General features: G+C 46.2%; 1 protein-coding gene across 1 annotated transcript; it reads right to left on the reverse strand.

The window, feature by feature from the left end:
* Positions 1 to 2,599: 2,599 nt before the first annotated feature.
* On the reverse strand, positions 2,600 to 14,428 carry LZTS1 (leucine zipper tumor suppressor 1). Its single transcript, XM_054998440.1, has 3 exons — positions 14,084 to 14,428; positions 6,991 to 7,818; positions 2,600 to 3,279 (listed from the first exon to the last, which is right to left on the reverse strand). Exons 1-3 carry the CDS (start codon positions 14,426 to 14,428, stop codon positions 2,620 to 2,622), a joined length of 1,833 nt encoding a protein of 610 aa, XP_054854415.1. The 3' UTR covers positions 2,600 to 2,619.
* Positions 14,429 to 25,066: the final 10,638 nt, after the last annotated feature.

The following is a 25,066-nucleotide window of genomic DNA, read 5'->3' on the forward strand; positions in this document are numbered from 1 at the left end:
GTAAAATGTCAGTTGGATGTGTGGAACCTTTGCCACATGCCAAAGTCTCCATACATCTGCTGAAGTCACATTTCCCAAGATTGATCTGTATAAACTGACCCTTGTTGCAAGCTTTCCTTTGTAGAGGCAGATTGTCTGGCAGGCAAGATGTTTGCCTGACACTGAGAGATCTCTGTCTTTTGGTGCTACACCTCTGAAGATGCCAGCCACAGCTGCTGGCGAAACGTCAGGAACTACAATGCCAAGACCACGGCAATACAGCCCGGAAAACCCACAACAACCATCAGGCAAGATGTTTATTTTAAAGGCTGGGTAAATGCAGATCTAAGAGATCTAAGAGATGCTGGGACCAGCTACAGGATGTCAGGAGAAACTTCTCCGCTCCAATAAGATCATCCTGCAAGAAATGCGCTATGGTCACAGGAAAGGAGCTGCTACAGTTTGGGATGGACAGATTTGTTTCGCATCAAAGTAACAGAAGCAGATGAAGGTCAAACATCAGAGTAGCTGGAAGGCCAACACAGCAGCTAGGAGGTTATTCCTCTAAGGCTACTTTTGAGATGCCCTTGCTCTTCTCAAGTTGTTCCTGCAGGAGTACCACTTGCTGGAAAAGCTACCCATTATCTGGCTGCTGGACCATATGAAGCTGTCTTACACTGAACTTAATACTAAAGGGCAGCAACTCTCACACAACCTGGTCTTTTTAACTGGAGATGCCGGGGACTGAACCTGCAGCCTTCCATGTGCCAAGATGATTGTCTACCATGGAGCCTCAACCACTCCCCAGAGATCCTTTCCAGGGTCTTCATCGGAGAAGGTCTTTCCCAGTACTTTTGCCACAAGACCCTTTTAACTGAAGATGACCAAAATTGAACCTGGAATCTTCTACACGAAAAGCATGTGCTCCACTAACTGCAACGCTCCCCAAAGAAACAAAGCAACCTTACACTGAGTCCAATCCACCCAGCCCGGTATTGGCTACTTTGCCTGCCAGATGCTCTCCTGTGTGCCAGACTGAGGTCTTTCCTAACCCTGTTAGCTGGAGATGTTGGGGACAGAACCTAGGAGCTTCTGCATGCAAAGCATAGCCCACTGATCTATGGCCTCGCCACAGAGGAACCGCAAATCTAAACTGGGTGGCTTAGGAAGAAGAAAACCACTGGAGGTCAATCAAGAGAACACATGTAAGTTCTCTGAAGGAATAGCAGAGTCCTTGCACCTCCCATCTCCCAAAAGCCACGCCCTCCCATAGATACCTGCTACAAAACGTGGGAGATGTGGAAGAAGAACGGAGAGAGCTCCCTGGAACGTCTTGGATTTGTCACTATCTTCTTGCCCAAGAACACAGTTGTCTCCTGATCCATTTGCCTGCATTATGGAGCCTCTTGCCAACGTTTCCCACTGGGATTTGTCCATCTGCTTTTGTCCCTTCTCTACCCTTTTACTGCATTTACACTTCACAGCCCCTGGAATGTCTGGACAAAGGACGAAATGGGGGTGGGCACATTATATTCAGTTGCAACCACCCTTGTCAGTGGCAAAATGGAAGAAAGGGACAACATCTGGGACCATAAACACTAAATATTTGCAAAATAAAAGGATTCATAAAACATTCACATTGTAGAGAAATTAATACAAACATTCCTGTTCAAAACACAAGAACTGTTCGGCCTTCCCCCACAGACACCCTAGTCCCCTCACAAAGTATCCCCTAGTCAAGCCAGGGGAGAGAGGTCTTGCTAAATTATGAGGAAAGAAGGGGGAAGATCCAGTGGCCGATTGCCAGATTATGGCTTCTAGAAACCTAAAACACTAGTCCATGTCTTTTTCTGACAGGAGAGAGCTATCCTGGAGAAAGAGGCAGTTAGTGAAACAAGGTTATTTTCTCCTAAACAGGGAAGGTTTTGCCTTAAAACCCATTCATTCTCTAGAATCTCTCAAAGTCCTCTTGCTGCTCTCCTCCTCGTCTACAGAGATCAAGCTACTTGCATATCTTCAGCCAATCAGAATCAATGGGATTGCTTGAGGCCCTGTGATGCAGGCTCTCACCATGCTCTGTATGTGTGTGTGTGTGTGTGTGTGTGCAGAAGCACAATGGATCAAAGGCTGCACTTCTTCCACAATCCTCCCACACAATTGGGAAGGTCTTGGAGCATGAACAGTCCTTGGGCTGTGACTTGGTGGGCGCAAGGGAGCTGCAGCAGAATCTCCAAGCACTGGAGGGGGTGGCCACAGGCTGATTTTCTCTTCTCTACCAGCCCTTGGTAATCTGATACTTGGCAGGCAGGTAAGAGGGAGCCAGCTGTTCTGCCTGACTCTTACATATCCTCTAGAGAAGCAGCCCCTGTGTCGATGCTGTCACAGTCAGCTGGTTAAAACCCACCCCTCTCTTTTCTTGACATGATGCAATCAGAGGCACTGGGTATGACTGGGGAGAGGAGAATGACTGATCACTCCCACCCCCACCCCCAAACCATGGCATGATAATGGCTGGAGATCCAATTTGGCCAAGCACGGACCTCTGCCAACAAACAGGTGCTTTTCCTGGACTGTACACCCCCACCCCCTAAGTTCAGAGAGTCCCATCTCCTCTACGGTGTGCAGAGGACACAACACGCTTCAGATCTCAGTGGCGATGATGTCCTCATAAGGGACATCCGTACCATGCAGGTCGAGCTCGAGGGGCTCTTTGCCATCCTCTCCTGCAGCAAGCTGCTGGAGCATTTTCTCCAGATTCTGATTTCTCTTGTACATGTGCAAGTAGCTCTGCTGCAGCTGCTTCTGGTACTGGATCACCTTCTCTTTCTCCTCTTTCCAGGTCTGCCGTTCCTGCTGGAAGCCCACTGTCATCTGCTCGTTGTTGCTGTGCTCCTCCTGGAGCTCTGCCTTCAGCCTCTCCACCTCCCTCCACAGGGCTTGCATGTCCTCTGTCGTGCTCTCTTCGGAGCCCACCCCACATTTCCTCTCCTCCCTGAGGATGGTGAGATCTGTCCTGAGCTCGGAGATCTCCTCCTCCAGCAGGTTCACCTTCTCCCTCAGGAGCTCTGACTCATTCTTCTTGCGCTGGAGCTCGTTCTCACAGACCTCCAGCTCCATAGCCTTGGCGCGCAGAGAGTCTTCCAGGTCCTGAATCTTCATGTCCAGCAGCTCCATCTTCCCCCGGATGTCCTTCAGCTGGGCCTTCAGGTTGAGGACTTCATTGCTCTTGCTGTTGAGCTCGGACTGGGATTCCTTCAGCTGCTGTTTGAGGAGAGAGATTTCACCAGACTTCTGGCATACCTGCAACAGCACAGAACCAGAAGAGTTAAGTAGGCAGTCTAGAAACCAGCCAGCTCAAGACCCCTAAGTGCAACTTGGCTTGGTGTTTAAAAGGGACAGCCTGTGGCACAGTGGTGAGAGCCAGTGTGGTGTAGTGGCTACAGTGCTGGACTAGGAACTGGCAGATCCAGGTTCAAATCCCTCACTCTGCTGTGGAAGCTCACAAGGTGATCTTGGGCAGTCACACACTCTCAGCCTAACCTACCTCACACGGAGACAGGTGAAGACGGGTAGCTGTGTTAGTCTGTCTGTAGCAGTAGAAAAGGGCAAGAGTCCAGTAGCACCTGTAAGACTAACAAAATTTGTGGAAAGGTATGATCTTTTGTGAGCCATAGCTTACTTCTTCAGATACCTGAAGAATCTGAAGTGAGGTGTGGCTCAAGAAAGCTCATTACCTCTCCACAAATTTTGTTAGTCTTATAGGTGCTCTTTTCTACCTCACATGGCTATTGTGGGGGAAAAAATAGAGGAAAGGAGAACTGTGTTAGCTGCTTTTAAGTCCCAACTGGGGGGAAAGGTGGGATGTAAATGAGGTAAGTAAATAATAAAAATAGAGGAATTCCAGGATTTCAATGAGGGCTCTATCAGATGGTGCATATAAAGCTGTCTTATCTCAGGTAAGCTTACTGGGTTTTGGGGGGGATGGCTCACCAAGTCTTTGAAGATGGTTTCAGATGGGTCTGTAGTAGAAGAGCAAGAATCTTGCTCAGCTTTTTGAAGTGGGACCCATTTCTAACCTTATTGCACTTTTTGCAAAATAATCATATGCTACTTCTCCCCTTCCCCAACCTAAAGCCCCAGAACCTCACTGTGGTTTACACTGAATTTTATACTTGATATATTATTTGTAATTTTATATTTTACTTTTTCATTTTAGTATTAAAAATGGCATTATAGAGCAAGCGCAACAGGCTGCTTTTCACAGCCACCTTTGCACCTAAATGCAGAGTCAAACCTTGCCATCGAGCGCTCCAGAGCTGCCTCTCCTCGCCCACCTGTTCCAACCCTTCAGTCTTGCGACCCCCTTGTGAAAGAGCAGCAACCAGGTTTAGGTCCACTTTGAAAACGTCCTGACTCAGTACTGTCTGCTCTGCCTGGCAGCAGCTCTCCAGAGCTTCAAGCACAGAGAGGCCTTTCCCCCATGCCTGTTGCCTGCGATCCTTTAAAGAACTGAACATTCCTTTAGAGAATTGGTATCGGGGACATTTAGGCTGCAATCCTAAAAACCCTTTCCTGGGAGTAAGCCTCCCTGCTTGAGACTTACTTCTGAGTAGACCTTCTGTCAGCAAAGCATGTGCTCTACCCCAGAGCCAGGATCTGTGACACGGAAGATCAACCCTGGCAGTGCAGTTCTAAGTACAACTGATTTCAGTGGACTTAGAAGAATGTCATTCTGTACAGGATTGCACGGTGGGTCCTACAGCCTGCCAATTTGCTCAGTTGTGGCAGTGGGCAGCATTGGACCTTTTTCCGGCTGCCATTTTCCTGATCTAAATCCCATTTCCAAGGCAAAGCTCCTTATCTCTGCCTTGGGAATACATGGCTGTATGCATCATGTTTGTGTTTTTTTCTCCCTCTGCAGGAAACAGAAGGTTGGGAAGCCTATTTGTACTGGGAAGATGGCAAAGAAAATAGTTAAATAATAAAATCATTAAAAATGTTGAGAGAGCAGGTCAATGTGACTCAAACACCAGAATGCAACCTGTTCAAAAAACTCTCCTAAGGGAAAAAAAACCCTACGAATTTAAAAATATCTCCACAAAAGGAAATCAGGAATTGGAAAGCTCAGCTGTATGTTGTATGTTGTTACTGCAAAGTTTCATCATTTTTAGATAGTTATGTGGGATAAACTCAAGCAGAAAAAACTTCATGTGACTGAATGCTAACAGAATACGATTGAACATAATACACGCCCCCCACTAGAGTCATAATGCGACTAGAATGGCTATTTCTCCTCTCCTCCCTTCCCCTCCCCTTAAGAGTCGTTCCCCCCCCCCCCAAGCACTATTGGCTGGGGTGGTTGATAGGGACCGATATCTTGGGAATCGTATGTTATTGTATTTTTCACTGTATTTTATGCTTGTTAGGAAGATCTAATTATGTTTTTAATGTATCTATACCCTGTTGTGAATTGCCCTGAGCCCACTTGTGGGGAGGGCGGGCTAAAAGTCCAATGAATGAATGAATGAATGAAAAAAATATTTTATGAAAATTGGAATAATAATCTCCTGACATCAACTATGCATAAAATATCCTACACAGGAAATTCTGCAATATCTTTGCCTCTCCCCATCCTCCTCTTAAGTAACTTGCAGGCCTGCATACTGGGCGTAGCAGCCTGCAGCAGTCCAGACTCTGAACTATAAGCTTCTTAAGAGCCGAGAGACAGTACCATATAAACTCTCAGCTTCACCGCATGATCTTGGTCAAGCCCTGATGTGAGTGCTTCTGTTATAACAGGGTTAAAACATTTTCCAGGGATGGGGTATTTGCAGCAATTGTCACTCCAACTTTATGGAGCTCTCTCTCTGGGCACCCAGTCAGTATCACTTCTTCGTCTTTTAGAAAACTGGGTGGGTTAGGTTAAAATTTTCCTCTTCTATCAGGCTTTTAACTTATTCGTCTTTTTTTGCTGTCAAATTGTGCAGCCAATTTGTGGTGATCCCATAAAGTTTTCAAGGCAATAGATATTTGGAGGCGGTTTCTCATTACATGCCTCTGTTGTACCAACCCTAGACTTCCTTGGTGATCTCCCATCGAAGCACTAGCCAGGGCTGACCCTGCTTAGCTTCCAAGATTTAACAAGATCAGGCTAACCTGGGCTATCCAGGTCTGGGTTTAACATCTCTTAAAGGCTTTTAAACATTTCTGGTGTTTTCCATTCTCTGGAATCTTGGATGCCCCTGTACCATATCTTTAATCTGATTCATGCTTCCTCCCCCTTCCCAGTAATTAATGTTAATTATTTTAAAAGGTGGGTGATCTAATCATAGATCTCCCTGGGTCTTATACAGTTTGATACACCAATTAGTGCAAAACAAAGTTGCCAGCTGGAACTTAGTGTTTAGTAGAATCCCTTTGCATGTGTCAGTCCTGTACACCCAACATATTCATTTATTTTGCTGCAGCAAGTACATTTATGGACAGGGAAAATTCAATCAACCGTACCCCCTCCCCTTCAGCAAGCACTGACTTTTGCAGTTTTCAGGGGTGGGAATCAAGCAGAGCTAAGGTGACTGAAGGATCCTTTCAGTGGCCATCTTTGGACCACCAATGGACCAGTACCTTGTTCAATAAAAAGTACCTACACTGATCTCTAGGCATGTTCAGACAACATATCAGCACTTGATTCCCAACAACAAGAGGCTACAAAACTCAGTGCCAGATTGGTAGTCCAAATCTATCCTAAGAAGCCCAAATGAAGACTGATACAATACTTGTAGGAAGAGGATGGGCAATGGTCAACAGACCATGTTATAGGTACCACCTAACACAAATACAACATGCCAGTCTATGTAGATGAACCTTATGCAAACTTCTCTTTTGTGTGTACAGGTGTCCAAACTTGTGGGCACCACAAGTCTCATGTAAGTGCACACTTGAGTCTGTAGAGACATGCGAGAGGTTGGGTCCTGGCAATTGTGGTGCTAGGATTTCCGGCTTCACACTTACCTCCCACTGTGTTTCCTCCAATGCTGGGGCAAAAGTAGTCTTCTCCTTCTCGTAAGACCTGAGCTTGGTCTCCAGCAAGTCCTGCTCCTTCATCAGGTTTGCCAGTTCCTCGCGGAGCTGCTTCTTCTCCTGCTGCAGCTGGAACACCTGGAGCTGCAGCAGCTGCTGCGCCCTCTGCGATTTCTGTGACGCCTGCTTCAGCTTGTTGTTGCATTTCTGCTTCAGCCCTTCCATCTCCTCCCTGCAACGCCTCTGCTTTTCCTCAAAGTTTTGGCAGGAGGCGATCTCCTTCTCCTCAAAGCTGCACTGGAGGTCTTGCAACTCCCCTTCCCTCTCTAGCAGCTTCTGCTCCAGCTCTTGAATGGCTGACTCCTCCGTGGAGATGGGTGAACGGACGCAAGAGTTCTTCTCCCCGGCATGGTGGTGAGCAGAAGGCCCTTTGCTGGGATTGAGGATCTTGGTGCCTCCATCGGAGAAGGACAGGGCCTTCAGGCTCATCATGTTACTGTCCTGCAGGATAGCACTCTGGGTGATGTTGTGGGCAGAGCCTCCGAACCGGCTGATGGGCCCTCCGGGGGCGACAAGAGGGTCTAGCTGGTAGCTGCTGGCGGTGCTGTGAGTGGGGAGGCTGGACATGGAATTCCTCCCTGAATCAGAGAGTCCTCCTGAACAGAGTGCGGGCTTGACCTCCAAGTCCTTGGATTTGTCCTGGGACTGGGGCTGCTGGGGGGCATGGCTGCCATGTTCCGGAGAAGAGTGGAGTACTGTGTTGGAGCGAGGGAGCACAGGCTTGAAGGCCGTGGGCCGCGCAGAATTCTTATCCGTGGCCTGGAGAGATGGAGAAAAACAGCGAGTCAATGGAAGCAGGAGCATCAGTTATTAACCTTTCTACCTGCTGACCGAGAACTCCACCCCCCTTTGTCAATGCTTACACAAACACAATAGCGGCTTCCACGTGCAGTTCTTGTTTTGCCCCCTCAGAATTGCAACAGGGGGTGGGGCTTCTGCACAACACTGCCATGTGATCATTTACCTTCAGGGTTGTCCTTGGCTCTGCACTGCATTTTCCCAAACCTGGTTTGGTATGATCTTTCCTGAAAGATCTTACTCAGAGTGAGTTTGGGATAATATAGATGGGATGGTGCAGATTTCCAGTTTTTATGTGGGACTTCCCTGTGCATATGTCCTATCTTCCTTTTCGGACTGTTCAGTTTGCAGCATTTTTTTCTGGGTTTTTTTGGGGGGGGGGGTTTGTGATTGACCGTTGTGCTGGGGCAATCTATCACTTGCGCATGCGCTGTATCATTGTGTCACTTAAACACTTACTGCTCCCAAAGCCCACTGGCAAATTGCACCTTGCATACCGATCTGGCCTTTGGTTGGTTAGTGGCTTTCCCACGTTTGATTGGTTGTTTTGATTGGCTGTGCTGTACTTCCTTCCCTTTTCAAATTATGGACAGCAGCTAAAGAATTCAGAGTAGCTTATGATCATGGGTGACTTAAGGGGATGTTGTTTTGGATGGTTATTGTTGACTTTCTTCAAAGTACTTGTATGCTGTTTTGTTGTCCCACTCTATTCATCAGTAAAGAACTTTGCTGTGTTTAGACTTGATTAATTAACACTGTGCACAAATTTCGTTCATAGGAAGTGTGTGTGTGAGGGGGAGTGGTAATGGTTACTACCTGGCAAATTCTGCTTCAGAATCACCTAACCACCAGAAAATTGTTATTAATGCCAAAAAATGCTTTTGAAGCTGCATTCTGATACATTAATCATGAACTTTTGAACAATGGTTGTTGGGGGTTTTCCGGGCTGTATTGCCGTGGTCTTGGCATTGTAGTTCCTGACGTTTCGCCAGCAGCTGTGGCTGGCATCTTCAGAGGTGTAGCACCAAAAGACAGAGATCTCTCAGTGTCACAGTGTGGAAAAGATGTAGGTCATTTGTATCTACTCAGGAGGGGTGGGGTTGAGCTGAGTCATTCTGTAAGAGTTTCCCAGGGTGTGGAATGCTAATGGCGGGAGGCTTCACTGTAACCTGAGGAGGTTCTTTTGCATATGGATTGGTGCTTGATGTGCTAATCTTCTCTGCAGGGCTATTGTCGGGTGTGGAGTGTTTTGTTGGCCTGGTGTTTTTCAGAACTGGAGCCCATGCTCTGTTCATTCTTAAGGTTCAACCTTAAGAATGAACAGAGCATGGGCTCCAGTTCTGAAAAACACCAGGCCAACAAAACACTCCACACCCGACAATAGCCCTGCAGAGAAGATTAGCACATCAAGCACCAATCCATATGCAAAAGAACCTCCTCAGGTTACAGTGAAGCCTCCCGCCATTAGCATTCCACACCCTGGGAAACTCTTACAGAATGACTCAGCTCAACCCCACCCCTCCTGAGTAGATACAAATGACCTACATCTTTTCCACACTGTGACACTGAGAGATCTCTGTCTTTTGGTGCTACACCTCTGAAGATGCCAGCCACAGCTGCTGGCGAAACGTCAGGAACTACAATGCCAAGACCACGGCAATACAGCCCGGAAAACCCCCAACAACCATCGTTCTCCGGCCGTGAAAGCCTTCGACAATACAACTTTTGAACAGATTGTGCTTGTTTTTTTTAAAAGGTACTGGTACCTTTTTTAAAAAAAGGTACTGGTACCCATCCATTAATTCCACCATTAGGACTTCGGAGATCCCTCCCCAGAACTTGCTGGTACTCAGTATAGCTAAGTACTACCACACAAAAAAAGTCTGGTATGGACCAGTGACTGTGCTGGGGCCATTGCTGGAGGGTGTTCCTTTTGTTGGTTTGATTTCTGTGGAGAGCATGCTGGGCAGGATGAAAAGGAACCTAAGCACGCAGTGTTCACAGAGCTTCAAAATGGCGCCCAGGCACAGTGCTTGTAGAAGGAATGTTCCAGATCACAGCAAAAAGAGGACTGGCTGCTTATTTCTGACCTTCTGATTGGCCATTGCTGTTGTTTAGTGAATGAGGGATATATAGCCATTACGATATATCACTATATCACTATAATGTGATTTTTTTTTAAGGTCACTGCCTACCAGAACAAAATGGTAAGGTGGGCAAAGCAAAAAAAAAATGGCACAGACATTACAGATAGATGAAAAAAAATCAAGCCATTTCTGAAAAAAACAGTGGGGGAACACAGGTTTCAGAAACATCGGGGGGAAAACAGAAAAAAGCTGGGACAGCAAGGGATTTGCAAGGAAGCTGTGGGGAAAAATGGAGCGTGGAGATAAATAAGGGAAATGAAACAGGAATATTAAAGGCTGTCTGGAAGACACCATAGTGTCCGGATGCTATTCGATATCCATATCCCTACTATTAATTTTACAAAAATTTTACTATTAATTTTAACAAAAAAACCTTCTGGGGCAAGGAGATGAGAATGGGGGACACAAGGAGAAAACAAGTAGAAAACCCCTGTGTGGATACTGTGTTGGCAGACAACCTCTCAACCTATTCAATATACAGCAGCACAAAGAGCTCAGCTCCACTCTCTATAGAGTACTTAACTTAATAGTTAATCCAGCATCCAAACAGGTTCCTAATGCTGCCTCCCATGCCAGTAAAATACATTGCCAAGTTTTAAAATGAAGCAGGGTGGATCAGGCAGAAGCCATTTTCAATGCCAGGGCTCACATCTGGGAGTCACAGAGATGCCACTGAACAAACGCAGGGAATGTCTTGACCTCATCACTGAGCAAGCACAAGCATCCAGAGACTTGCAGTTAGGAGAGTCGGGGGCTCTCCAGACTGAAGGGGCAATGAACAAGTAGGCTCAGAGCCTGATCTCTCTTGTTTTAGCAAGTAATTATGCACAGCAAGACAATGAACTAACATCATTTTCCAAGGTATGAGACTCAGTTGCTGTATTAGCTTGTTCTAAAATGCACAATCACAGTCCCCCGTCAGCGTTCATAATACAAGGCACAGCCCTTTGCAATTCACAAGGTATGATACAAAACCGAGCAGAAGCAGAGTTTAATTGCAATGTAGAAGGGATTGTTTGTCAAAGGCTGTTAAGCTAAATTTCCTTTCGAGATGTGTGTAGCGGGACCAGCTCATACACTCGCAGTAAAGCAAAACCAGGATTCAAACTAGGACACAGGTTCTCCGCCTATGAATTGGGACTGAAAAGTGGGTCATGAGACCAGGAAGGCCAGAGTGAACTGGGAGCGGAGGTTCTGGTAGACCGGAACTACAAGTGACAAAAGGCACAGGTTGGACACTTGTCAGCTTCCCTCAAGTTTTGATGGGAAATGTAGGCAGCTTGGCGGAATGTTGGACAAGTGACAGTTGAAATGTCCATTGGACAGCAGTCAGAGAGCCTACATTTCCCATCAAAACTTGAGGGAAGCTGACAAGTGTCCAACCTGTGCCTTTTATCACTTGTAGTTCCGCTCGTAGACTCACAGGAGCATGTGTGGAACTTGGATCCAGAGGAGTTAGCTGTGTTAGTCTGTAGTAGCAAAATAAAAAAGAGCCTAGTAGCTCCTTTAAGACTAACCAATTTTACTGTAGCATAAGCTTTCAAGAACCACGGTTTTCTTCGTCAGATGCATGGAGGGTATGAAGAAACTGGTCAGATATATGTAGGTGGTGAGGGGAGGGGGGAGTAGATGCAATCAGTAGCTTCTAATAATGGGATCAGCTTGCTTCAGAAGAACCGTGGTTCTTGAAAGCTTATGCTACAGTAAAGTTGGTTAGTCTTAAAGGTGCTACTGGACTCTTTTCTATCCTGAACTTGGACCCCATACGGATTAACAGAACAAGAGAATGGGGTCAGGTTCAGATAGGCGATATTCTTGTGTAGACCTGGAGGACCCACCAGGTTTGCAGAAAAATATGAACACACTCCCAAATTGGGGTGGGGGATAAATCTCCCCCAGGCAGAGGAATATTGTCTGCACAGAGAAGGAGCACTGCAGAGGAGCTTTGTCAGTGAGCAGGGACAGGAGGGGGGTAGGAGCCAGCTAAATAGGGCCCCTGGAGAGCCTGCTGCTAATGCCGACCCCGCACTAAAATACTGTCATAGTGATAATACCATTGTAAGAATAGATGTGGAGGGTTCTCTGAATTTCCAGTTTTCCCTTTTTTAAAAAAAGTCAGTCTCTAGCCCCTTTCCCTGTGGAAATATTAGGGAAAAGCTACATTTTTGCAAGGGAAAGGGACAAAGACTTACCTTTTAAAAACTGAAAGCTGGGAATTCAGAGAACCTGCTACCACATTTGTACGTGGACAGTCAGGGCTTTTTTTCTGGGAAAAGAGGTGGTGGAATTCAGTGGGTTGCCCTCAGAGAAAATGGTCACATGGCTGGTGGCCCCGCCCCCTGATCTCCAGACAGAGGGGAGTTTAGATTGCCCTCCACGCGAGGGCAATCTAAACTCTCCTCTTTCTGGAGATCAGGGGGTGGGACCACTGGCCATGTGACCATTTTCAAGAGGTTCCGGAACTCCATTCCACCGCGTTCCGGCTGGAAAAAAGCCCTGTGGACAGTAGGGCTAACATGTTCACTCCACCTCTCCACACACTGGCTTGTCTGTAGATGTGTCGTCGTGTGTACAAGGCTCGCCCAGAGGACAAATGGTAAATTTACAGTTTGCAGGTAGTGAGTTCCTGTTGGCCAACAAACTCACAAATGAAGGTATGACCACCCCAACATGCACCAGGGCAGGCAATGGGAGTTAAACCACCTTTACTGGGATTTACCTGATATCCAAACTACACATTGTGTGGGAGAGCTACAACTGAACCTTCTTTTAACATGAAAAAACATCTTCATTCAGAAGACACTCATATTGTCCCCTTTTTCTCACTGCAGCTAGTAATTGCTCTGAAGAGCAATTTTGAAATGGGGTGGGGGTAACCACCCCTCCTCCAATGCTATAATCTTGATCCAAATTCTATTCCCCACCCACCCACCCCCCGCCTCCACCACTTTGCTTTTTAATGTTAAGAAAATATTTAGAGATCTGATCATGACTCCCTCCCACGTAATTGGTCTCAAAGACTTTGGTACTGCTGGTTATGACTCACTTTTCGTCACAGGATCACAGCCAGGCCACACAGGGCAAAGCAAATAGAAATCCTTAGAGTGAAGGCCTTAACAAACGTAGAAGACATGAGAAAGTGAGTCTTCTTACAATGGCTACATTAATCTCGCCTCAGGGGGGCTTCAACTTGACCAGAATACAGGATCCAGGTAATTCACAGCCCCCCCCCCCCCCCCACCGCTGGGCAATATGTTTACTGGGTAACTTTGGGCCAGTCACACACACACAGCCTAACCTACCTCACAGGGTTGTTGTGAGGATAAAATGAAGGAGAGGAGAATGATGGAAACTGCTTTAGGTCCCCACTGAGGGAAAAGGCAAGTAATAAGGGAAGTAAATAAACAGTCTGGGACCAAAGTAGCTAAAGGATTATCCGCTCCCATATGCACCTGCTTCTCACTTAACGTCTTCACATAAGCTCCATCCAGCCTTTCCACTGCCTTTTCTGAGGTGGTGTCCTGGCTGTGGATTTTTCTCCCAAAACAAATTTGCCTGCCTCCATCCTTAGTAATCTAGATGCCAGTCCATCTTGTTACCCATACTTTTAACAGCAACAGACACTGGCCGAGAGCAACTGGCTCGGTATATTTTTACTGTTGTTGGCCTGCGATGCTTCACCTGCTTTTTATTTTACTTAATCAGATGTTTAATAAATTAAATGCTCCTGCCAAGTTAACATGAAAGGCTATCATTGCTATTCTCTTCTCTGCTCTTTAGGACTGTAACACACCACAGCTAAAATATCCTCAAAAGAATAATTTGCCTTCACCCATTGGTTAACCTATTGTTACATGCCTAAACTGTGCCATTTATGACTCACCCCTCCTATACAATTTGGAAAACCATGTCATCTGCCTTAGCTATTTCTTTGACGCAGCTAATGTATCCCCTAATGGAGTTAATTAGCTATACACTTAATGCGCCCCCCTCCCATGCTGCAATTGACGGTTCTCTGGTTTTTAGCCCGAATGAGGCTGTCGCTGAATTCTGATCAGATTTCCCATAGTGCAACTCACCAGTTCCAGCTGGTTGGAACCTGGCTTCAGTTTGGGTGGTGTTGGGGTGCCGTAATCCACACTGCTCCTCCCCGCCTGGCTCCCCAGATCCCCACCGGAGAGCGGGGTGTAATCTGACCGATGTGCCTTCTGGTTGACCTTGATGTAAAAGAAGTCCTCATTCTTGTTCCCCTTAGAGCTGGACTTGTTGTGGCTGGTTTCCTGGGAGAAGCCGAATTTCAGCAAGCCATCCGAGTACCTGTTCAACTTCTTCAGGTGGGACGATTTGCGCAGCTTGTACTGTGAGGCCCGGCAGTGCTTGCTGTGAAAACTGTGCCCGGAGATGAGGCTACTGACGCTTCCCATGATGCTCCTGGATGGAGGGCAGGCACAGAAGAGAGAGGGGCCTGGGCGCACCTTCTAGGGGGACATCCTGATTTCTGGGAGAGAAGGCGGGTGCTGTGGTCATAGCAGAAGTCTCACAGTGCCAAAAAGTGACAAATCTGGGAGAGACGGAACGAGAAAGGGTAAGAAAACCAAACATTGTAACCAAATTTGTGCAGAAACAGTCACAACGGAAATGGAAGCCGAATTAGATTTGGGATGACCTGAATTCAAATCCTACCTCTGCCAGGGAACTGATGCAAAGCAAGTTACTGTGTGTTCAGTACCTTACCCAGAAATCGCTGTGACTCCATACAGCACTTGTGCATAAGAGTGTTGTATTCAATCTTCACACAAGAGGAACCATAAACTCCAAGAAACTTTATTTAGAAGAATATATATATATATGAAAAAACAAGAACAAGAGGAACAAAACAGACATGAACATTTTATATCACTTTGCCCCAATAAGGATTCTGTTAAGAATGTCATATTGGATATGTTCGGGCATCTGCATCCTGGTCCCAAATACTGACAACTTTGTATGATTTGTCCAGAGAGGTGCTCCCTAGATTCTAGAATGAGTTCCTTCATCTTTGCAACAGCGGTGAGTGCTCCATTGGGAGTAAACAACAGAATCTTTGGTGCAGCAGAAGACATGGGGGAGGCTGACCAGGACCGTTTCCAGACGGCTTACCTGCCTCCGGAACGTCGTGCCATCTTGCGGGGAAAACGCGAAATATCGCGTTGCATGACGTCGCGCAAAACTCGCACGAGAAAACGCGATATTTTGCGTTTTCCCCGCAAGATGGCGCAACGTTCCGGAGGCAGGTAAGCCGTCTGGAAACAGCCCAGGGTCTGACTGAGCTGAAGTTGGTTTCCAGTTCCCTGTTTGCAGTTCCTAGTTCCTTATTTGCAAAGCCAAACACAAATATTAGGGGAGATTGAAAAGCACTACACCCCAAAGTAAAGTTTGTAGGGGCAGGTATCATATACTTCCATATTCAGCAGACTCTGCCCTCTAAGTAGACCTATACTGGGTCATCCTACAAAGCCCAGTTCTTGAGTTAACAGCTTCAAAGTAGGGTGCCCCCAGATCAAATCAGTAAGCAGAAAGGGGGGGCAAGCTGTTGTGGAAAAAAAACCTTTGGATCAGCCCAAATCACACAGCCCTGAATTCCAGAGACTGTCCCCTACAAAAGAACATGTGCTAGTGATCCCCTAATATTTGTGTTTGGCTTTGCGGATAAGGAACTAGGAATTGCGAATAGAGAACTGGGATAGGGTTGCCAGGTCCAGGTTGGGAATTTCCAGGAGATTTTGGATATGGAGCCTGGAGAGGGCAAGGTTTGGGAAGGGAGGGGCCTCAGAATGGTAGAATGCCATAGAGACCACCCTCCAAAGCAGCCATTTTCTCCAGGGGAACTGATCTCTGTCACCTGGAGATCAGTTGTGTAATTCCGGGAGATCTCCAGCCATCCCCTGGAGACTGGCAACCCTGAACTGGGATCCAATTTCAGCTTCATCAGGGTCTGGGATACTAGAAGAGTCTTGGAGCTTGCCTAGCACCTAACTTTACTTTCTTTTACTCACCAGACCAAATTATATCTTTTAACCCAGGTTTTTAAACAAGTGTTTTTTAAAAAAAATCTCACCAGCTTTTTAAATGGTCGGCTTCTGTTTTATAGAGTTTTTACATTGTTTGTGTCCAACGGCTTGTTTCTAACAGTTTGTTTTTATATTGTTCCCTGTTTTAATTGTAAGCCCTTCAAGCAGGATTTTTAAGAGGTGCACAGAACTCTCCTAAATAAATAAACAGAACAGATGGCTCCGTTTACTTTTCACATTGTTATTGGGAGATTTTAACCTCAGCTACCATCATATAATCTTTGCATGACTTGAATTTTTGAACTATGCAAACAGTCTTTTTGGAACTGTACCTCTTTGGAACTGCACCTCTGGAGCAGTGCATTTTATGTTTGGTTACACGTTAAAATAAGCCCTGGGCCAGGAGTTACTGGTCCTCTGAGCAGGAGAAGATACCCTGGACCCAAATGTTTCAAAGTTGTAAGGAAGGGGAGACAACATTTTGTATTCTGTCCAGAAACAGAACTGAGCAGCAAAGGTTCTTAAGCAGAAGAAATGCGTCTTCTCAGCAACCAACTACAGTTAGTAATGGTCTGGCTATCACTCCCCCAATTACACATTCTTTCAAAGCCGCCAGAAGTCATCCTCAGCCAAGCTGGAAGTGTGTGGAGTGCTTTCAACCTTTATTCTGAAACCATCCCCTTGCTCTTCGCTATCCCTGTAATCTTTAACACTTTTTAACCTGCCTCGCATAGATGCGGCTGCACTTAATTACAGCTACTGTCTTGATGGCATTCTTTGAGACAAGCAGCCTAGTTCTAAGCAAGCGCGATGTGTTATTACCAGCATTCTAGTTCAGAGGTGCCCAGCGCTGCATCTTATTTTCCTTTGCTTTGGGAAGCGGAGGGAGCAACATATCAGCAAAGCTTGGTTCATGGTTGGTGTGGGAGTAAAGAAGCAATCCACCTCCCTGATGCACATTTAAAGCTTGGGGGGCACTTGCAGGTGGGCAGAAATTAGTGCGCAATCCCCCTTTTGGGGGGTGGGGTGTAAATCTGCATTTCTTGGGAGAATGAAAAAAGGGGAGCCGCTTGGAGGCTGATTCATGGCAGCCGGGCGATGAAGCGGAAGCGATTCAGCTCCCCCGCTGCTTACCAAAGCTGCTAAAAGCTTTTCTGCCTCTCCACACCGTGGGCGTGAGGGGAGGCTGTCTCCCTCTTCCTGGCAGAGAACTGAGCCCTGCTCTCTCCACACAGGCCTTCAAGTTTTAATTTGGAGATAAGCACAGGTACCAAATAAAATCCTCCTCCTCCTCCTCCTCTCCTCTCCCCCCACAAGCTTTAAAACAAATGGTTTTGAGCACACCAGCTGCAGAACTCTGCGTGGGAGACAGCAACAATTGCACAGAGAGCTGGAAGAGGAAAAAAGAGCTCCTTTGGCGGATGGCAAAATATCACCATGAAGGGGAAACTGCCACAGATGGATCCTCCTCACTCCCTTTCCCACTCTAGTTTTTAGGGGCAGGAGATCTTCTCACTGCTTCCTTGTGCCTTGCATCAGAATAAGGCAGCTTAAGAGTGCTCTGTGCTAGACAGCAGTTGCTGGGGTGAATCTCATACTCATGACAACAGTGGGAGCCACAGGGCATTGGATAGTGCTAATGGTTCTCTCTCGTCTGAACAAGGCAATCTAGGAGGTGTACTTTCCTACAACGTATGGATCTAGCCAGTGGCCCCAGTATCTTGACAGTTAAAATTGTGCAGCTACGAATTTAGCACACTGGACTGTAGAAAGTTGCCTAGTAGTGGATCCGATGAACAGGGCCATTTCCAGATGGCTCACCTTCTGCCGCTCCATGCCGCAACGTCGCGGCTCGTCCTGGGGCGAACGCGAAATATTGTGTGAGTTTTGTGCGACGTAGTGCAAAACTTGCGCGAGAAAACGTGATATTTCGTGTTTTCCCCGGCACGAGCCACGACATTGCGGCATGGAGCGGCAGAAGGTAAGCCATCTGGAAACGGCCCAGGTTCCTGCAGCTCAAATGACCTTTTCTGACTGATGGGGGCTCGCTGGAGTCTTAAGCAGAGAAAGGTCTTTCCTAGCACTTGCAGTCCTCTAAAAGGTAATGCTAAAGAGGGCATTGGGCACGATCAGCAAGCTCCCGAGTCCTAGCCCCTCTCCTGCTTTCCGATCCCAGCAGATACGGAAAGGCAGCTTATGGGTACTTTGTAATAGCAATCAAACAATCTCCAAAAGATAAAAGACAGCCAGCATGGTATAGTGGTAAGAGCGTTGGACTAGGATCTGGGAGAACCGGGTTTGAATCCCCACTCTGCTGTGGAAGCTCACTGGGCGATGTTGGGCCAGTTACACTCTCCCAGCCTAACCTACCTCTCAGGGTTGTTGTGGGGATAAAATGGAGGCAAGAATAATTATGTAAGCCACCTCGGGTCCCCAGAGAAAAGTGGGGTATAAATGAAGTACTTGAGTAAATAAATAAATAAAACCCAAACCAGAAACAAAATACAAAAACCCATAATGAATGAGATGTGACAGGGCAGCCCTGCGTACTTATCCTGTTGTTCGCTATGTTCACGTATGAAGTGGGGAATAGGGGGTTCTTCTTTTTTCCCCACATTGTAAGGAATGCCCAATCGACAGATGGCTTCCTCCTTATTGCTGTACTTCACTGGGGCTAATTCAGGTATTTTGTCACCCCGCACAAGTAGGGATCCTATTCCCCCAGTGGGGGTGGGGGATCCCCCCCTCCCAGCCTCTGCTCCCTGCCGCCACTCACCTGGCTGGTGGGGGAAAAGGTGCGCAGAACGGGCCCAGGAGCCCTGCAGCACACTCCCGCACTTCCTTGTCGTGCCGGGGATGACAGCATCCCTGGCGCAATAAGGAAGTGAAGGTCCCTGAGCAGTGGGGACACAAAGCAGAGTACACTGTTCTCCCCTCCATCCCTTTGCCCTCACAACAACAACGTAAGGTAGGTTAGGCTGAGAGTATGTGAATGACTTCAGCAGAACGTGGTTTTTAACCTGATCCTAGTCTGACATTCCAAACACTGTACTAGACTGGTTCTCTTATCTTGTGTACAGGTCTAGTATGTGTGTTACACAGATCTTTAGTGGTTTTATCTTGCAGGAGGGCTGCTCTCTAACCTGACAATGGGAGAGGTCAAGATTGTCTCAGTTCAAACAATGGCCTTTTCTAGGGCGCTTCAAGTCCTACAGTATGTGTCACTTAAAGAAATAAGGGCAGTAACGCTGCCATTATTTAGGCGAATGTCTGAAACTGAGCTTTTTACAATGGCTTTTGGGTGATTCCTGGTTATTGGCCAGAAAGTCTTTTCTGAAACGTATTATAATTCCTGAGGCTTGATTTTATGAACTGGATTCGTTTTATTGTCTATGGAAACTGGTTTGACTGATATGGGAAAGCGGCATATAAATATTTTAATCAATTAATTTATATGATTTGATGGTTGGGATGCCAGGTACTGCATCTTTGAGGGATGGTTTATGGATTCTAAGAATGAATAAAGTGTGATGTACGTGCTTTACAATTTTTAAAAATGCCCGTGGAGATGGTACAGTTTGATTCCACAAGGATGGATATGGCTATCTCCCACCCTAGCAGCCTTCTGCAGGACCGCAGAGTTAACTCATTTCCCGGCCTGGCCCCAGCCTAGCCTGATTTGCAGGGTTAAATATGATTAAATTAAAGCAGGATTCGGCTTGTCATTGCTTCTTATCCTCATCAATCGGGGAGTGATATGAGCCTTTGCCACCAGCTGCCGGAAGCAGAGCTCGCCCAGCTACGCAGCTCGGTCAGTTCATAATGGCAGAGCGGCCCAGAGAATGGGGAAGAAGGGCTAACCCATTATCATGTAAATGGTGCGCAGGCCAGTGTAGAACGAGGAAACACACAATGCTTGGAATTGGCCAACTGCTGAGATTACATCTTCCCTGCCTGGTGGTTACGGATAGCCGGTTAGCAGCAAGCATATGGAGCCCCAGGAATTCGGGATGCGGCTCACCAATACCAAGAAGGCACCTGGCCTGGGTGGACCTTCACGCTTCTGAGAGTGAGCCTGTTATTAAAAAGGAGATGGCCTAGATCTCAGTCTCCATGCTGCACTTGCTTCCAGCTGGATGACCCTTAACAGGATATTTAAGAGCCTGTTAACCAAATTAATCAATGTGGGAGAATAATGGGCCATATGTGGAGCTTGTTATCAGGACCCTGAAAGCCGCACTGCTCATTTGTCAGGGAGGGAGACAGGCAAAGAGCTGAGAACATGAATGGTGGAATGCTGCTGCGGACACCAAATTCTTCAGGATGATGCTAGCCTAGGGTTGCCAGCCTCCAGGTAGTGGCTGGAGATCTCCTGGAATTACAACTGGTCTCCAGGCCACAGAGATCAGTTCACCTGGAGAAAATGGCTACTTTGGGGGGTGGACTCTATGGAATTATGGCATGCCAAGGTCCTTTCCCTCCCCACTTTCTCCAGGTTTCACCCCCCAGATCTCCAGGAATTTCCCAACTTGGAGCTGGCAACGATATGCTAGCCTGAAGAGGTTGCAGAGTCTCTTGGAACTGAGTCTCCACTCTTCCTCTTTGCTCCTAGACTGGAGTTCTGGGCTTTGGAGCATTCTCATAATGTCAGGTTCCCCCCATACTTGGCACGTTCTTTCCCAAACCTGCTTTGCTCCAATCTTTTCAGGAAGAATGCACTCCCAGCTGAGCAGCCCAAAATGCACAGGATGGCATGCATTCTCAAAAGACCCATCTGTATCGGAGCCATTTCCTGCTGTCACTTCCTTGTAGCCACCACTTCCCCCATTGCACCACTGGAGGGTTTTTTCAGGGCTTTTTAAAAAAAGTAAAGCTACAGCAACTTCCTATTTTTTTAAAAAAGGCTTCCCAAAAAGTCCTCTGGTGGCTTGGGGAGAAAAAACTGCATGAGAAATTGTGATGGGTGCACAGAAAACTACCCTGCTGCTGATCTATTGCCAATTCAGAGCAGTAATGATTATCCTTGTTATGTGGATGCAGCTTGAGTGGTCTTGAGTGTGTAAAGTGATGCACAATCCTGTGTATATACTGGTGGAGTCTGACCCTGGTGTGACTAACCAGGACAGAGATCCTGGGTTCCCCGAGGATGAAAACATTACGTTAACATGTGTGCTTATTAGGAACAGCACAGAAGACTGCGAGGAGGACTATTCTGCTGTAAAGTAAATCTACAGAGCAGCCACAGCTAGAATACAGTGTACTCTTCTGATCTTTAAAGACGAGATTGTAGAATTGGAAAAGATGCAGAAAGGGGTGACCCAAATGATCAATGGCTTTTAACTTGCAGGATGGAGGGAGCCTACTAAGGGGACGTGTAATAGAGGTTTGTACAATTATGTATGCTGAGGACCACATGGATAGAACTTTTTCTACCATAGTACTAAAACTCAGGACCATTCGCTGAAACTCACTGGTGGTAAATTCAGGACAGACTAATGGAAGTACTTCTTTATACCGTGCAGACTTAACTGGATTCAATGTCACAAGAGGTCAGTATCAGCTACCAACTGAGATGGCTGTAAAGGAAGCCTAGCCGAATTACTGCAGGATGGACCTATCAATAGGTATGACCATGATAGCTAAATGTAACCTCCATGTTCAGATACTGTATACCTCTGAATATCAATTATTGGGAAGGGAGCAATAGTGAGGAATTGCAACCACTTTTATGCCCTACGAGTGGGCTTCATGGAGGCACCTGAGCTTGGTGTGACTACCAGGACTAACCCGAAGGAAAAAGGATGCTCTTTTTATATTCATAGGTTGTGTTAGGAAAGATGCTAAGCACTTTCCAACCACACTAGACAATGTACTGGGGGCTGAACTTTTGAAGTGCCCACTGCATATTTGTTTATTTCTTTGCACCATCAACCTGGACCCAACATATGATTCAGTGCCTAGACAAGGTGGGGGAAGGGGCATCTGTGGTAAAAAAACTTGGAACCAACTCGGGAAGAAAGAGCCCCTGCTCTAAACAAGGAAAGGCAAAAGAGGCAGCATCCAAGCACCCTACCATTGTGCCTGGGGAGAGACCTCATTAAGAACTCCTCCCTCGAGGATATTTTAACTGATATATTTGTATTCTTGTTTCCATTTCCAGGAGTTGCTTTAGCACGTCCTTTTGGGAGGAAGGCTTCAAAGCACAATACATAAATGTAACCAACTGATCTCCCCCTGGCCTGCAGGGGTTTGGCGTGTGCTCCATCCCAGATATGATTCTGTTGTCTGTCCACAGAGAAAGCAACTTCCCCAGTTGCTTCTTGCCAAACACACTCAAATCCAGTTATTCAGATGCAAATCCCCCCGCCCCAGGAATGGGTTATCCTCCACTCTTTTTTAAACAGCGTGCAAAATTTAGCATGGGCTCCAACAGTCACACTGGCACTCTTCTCCATTTGCATCTAGTTGGATTAAGCCTGCCAACCGCATCTCACCATGGTCGGGGCAGGGGATCCCCTGCTCCAAGCTCCTCCAAACCCCTAGTGATTTCCGGTGATTTGAAGAGCTACTGCTGTCACTTCTGGATTTTTTCCGGAAGTGCCATCGTTATGTGATGATGCCCACCCTCACCGGTATACTGCCCTCTAACCCTCTTGGCAACCCTAAATAGGATGGATATATGCATTACATGTCAACTGCTCTAGAGAAACTAGTATGTTTGTACAATTGACACAAAAGACCGGAAAAAAAGTTTGAGGGGCAAAAGGTGAAAGATTTATGCGATCTGCAGAGAAACCAGAGTATGTGATTGAAATAGTGGCTGATTGTAGAGATAAGATTTGGATGATTATATAATGTAGTTATACTTTCTGTGTATATCCATCTGAAGAAGTGAGCTGTGGCTCACGAAAGCTTATACCCTACCACAAATTTTGTTAGTCTTATAGGTGCTATTGGATTCTTGCTCTTTTCTGTGTATATGCTTGAGCTTATTATATCTGAAATAAACAAAAAACTTTTTTAAAAAAATTGAGGAGCATATTGCTAAAAATGGTAAACAATCAAGTATGTCTTTAAATACATCAGAAGCAGAAAACCAGCCAGATTGGCCCCTAGATACAAATAAGGTGTGAAAGTACGGCTGAAAGAAGATAGGGATATTGTAGACAAGCTACATTAATTCTGCCTTCACTGCAGAAGATACTGGATACCTGGACCATTTTTTAAAGGAGAGTATCTGTAGTGCAAACACACAAATCTTGAGGTGGCCCAGGCCAGGAATGGTCTTGCCAGGTGGCCTGGGAAGGTATTCACTAATTGCCTTGGGCTGATTCAGCCTACTGCAGTAAGCAGGGCTACCTTTTGTTATTCTCAGCCTTCTAAGGGAGGGGAGTTTGAGCACCAGGTGCTGCTTATCATTGGGGCTGGCAAGCATGACTCAGCAGGCAAAGGGCCAAAGTAAATGTTATGGCATTGATGCCGTTTTAGAGAAGAATTTGGCCATTGAAACATTCCACAAGGGTCCGATCACGATCAGGCTCCTGGTGCAGCAGGACCAGGCAATCTTGTTTTCCTCTTTTAGCCCTTTTTCCAGTGCTGAAACATCCCTCCATGGCTGTTGCGGCACTTGAAAAGGCACAGGCAGAGGGAAACAAGATCGCTCGGTCCTACTCCACCACTGGGCGACTGCAGCATTTTTAAATGGCTGGATTCTTCTCTAGAATGGCATTGGTGTCTGTGAGTTGGGCCTGTGGATGCCATAACATCTGGTTTGGCCTTAAAGTTAGTATAAAAGGTGGGTGGAAGAAAGCACAGAGAGGCTCACTGTAGACTGGGACACAGACAGCGCTGCAGAACAAGGCCCTGGGGTCGTTGCTATAAAGAACTCCCTTCAACAGAAAGGACGCAAGATACTGCCTATATCAGTGTACTGTCTTTGGTCGCTTTTATTAAATTCAACCCTTGTATTTGCTTGTATTTTGCCTTTGTTGAGCTTATTGACTTCCCAAATTCCTAAAACAACTCCTTGCCTCTGTCAGAACAGTATTTGAAGAATTAAGTTCCAAAGAGAAGATAGGCAGTTCTAGGGATGACAAATGAAAAATCAACAAATAATCGGGCCTGGACAGAGTACACCAGGTAATAAAGTACTCAAGCAAAGCATTGCTGGTCTTCTGATAAAAATAAGCAGACAGATATGTTGGCCACTGGATAATAAAAAAACCCAACAGTACTGTAACATCTTTTTATTAAGTGAAATCAAAATAGCACAAAACAAAAAGTGAAACTACAAAGTCTGTGCAAATTTTGTGATATTTTGGTTGATCTTAATAAAATGGTGTTACCCTACTGTTTTAAATGTGGCATAGTGGTTAGAGTGTTTCAGACTAGGATCTGGGATATCCAGTTTTAAATATCCACTGTGTCATGGAAGCTTTCTGGGTGACCTTGAACTAGTTACCCTTTCTCAGCCTAACCTACTTCACAGGGTTGCTGTTGTGAAGATAAAATGGAGGAGAGGAAAATTTGAGTCCTCAATGGGGAGAAAAATGGGGTATAAATGTCTAAACAGAGAGTAAATAAAACATGCTACATGTTACTAAAATCAGCCTCTTTATCAGAAGATTTGGAAAGAAGATATGGAAACACCAAATTCTTACGCAAGGATCTAGGGGCAAGCCAGAAAATTACAGGCCCATTAGCCTAATGTCTGTCCTGGGTAAATTGGTAGAAAGCATAATTACAGCTACAATTATTAAACATGTAGAACAACAGACGGAGAATTGGCATGGCTTCTGTGAAAGGAAATCCTGCCTCACCAACCTTTTAGATTTCTTGGCAAGTGTCAGCAAGCATGTAGGTGTAATCTGGTAGACATCATATCCTTGGGCTTCCACAAAGCTTTTGACAAAGTCTCTTACCAAAACTCCTGAGTAACAGTCATGAGTTAAGAGGACCGGCCTTATCAGAAACTGGTTCAACGGGAAGAAGAGGGTGAGAACAGTTTTCACA

This window comes from Eublepharis macularius, chromosome 14 (genome assembly GCF_028583425.1).
Source record: "Eublepharis macularius isolate TG4126 chromosome 14, MPM_Emac_v1.0, whole genome shotgun sequence".
Classification (NCBI taxonomy): Eukaryota; Metazoa; Chordata; class Lepidosauria; order Squamata; family Eublepharidae; genus Eublepharis; species Eublepharis macularius.

Excerpts from the sequence above, each read along its gene's own strand:
- LZTS1 (XM_054998440.1), bottom strand. The coding sequence starts at position 14,428 with ATGGGAAGCGTCAGTAGCCTCATCTCCGGGCACAGTTTTCACAGCAAG. Across the intron at positions 7,819-14,083 it reads GTTCCAACCAGCTGGAACTG|GCCACGGATAAGAATTCTGC; the intron begins GTGAGTTGCACT and ends CCATCTCTCCAG. Across the intron at positions 3,280-6,990 it reads TGGAGGAAACACAGTGGGAG|GTATGCCAGAAGTCTGGTGA; the intron begins GTAAGTGTGAAG and ends GTGCTGTTGCAG.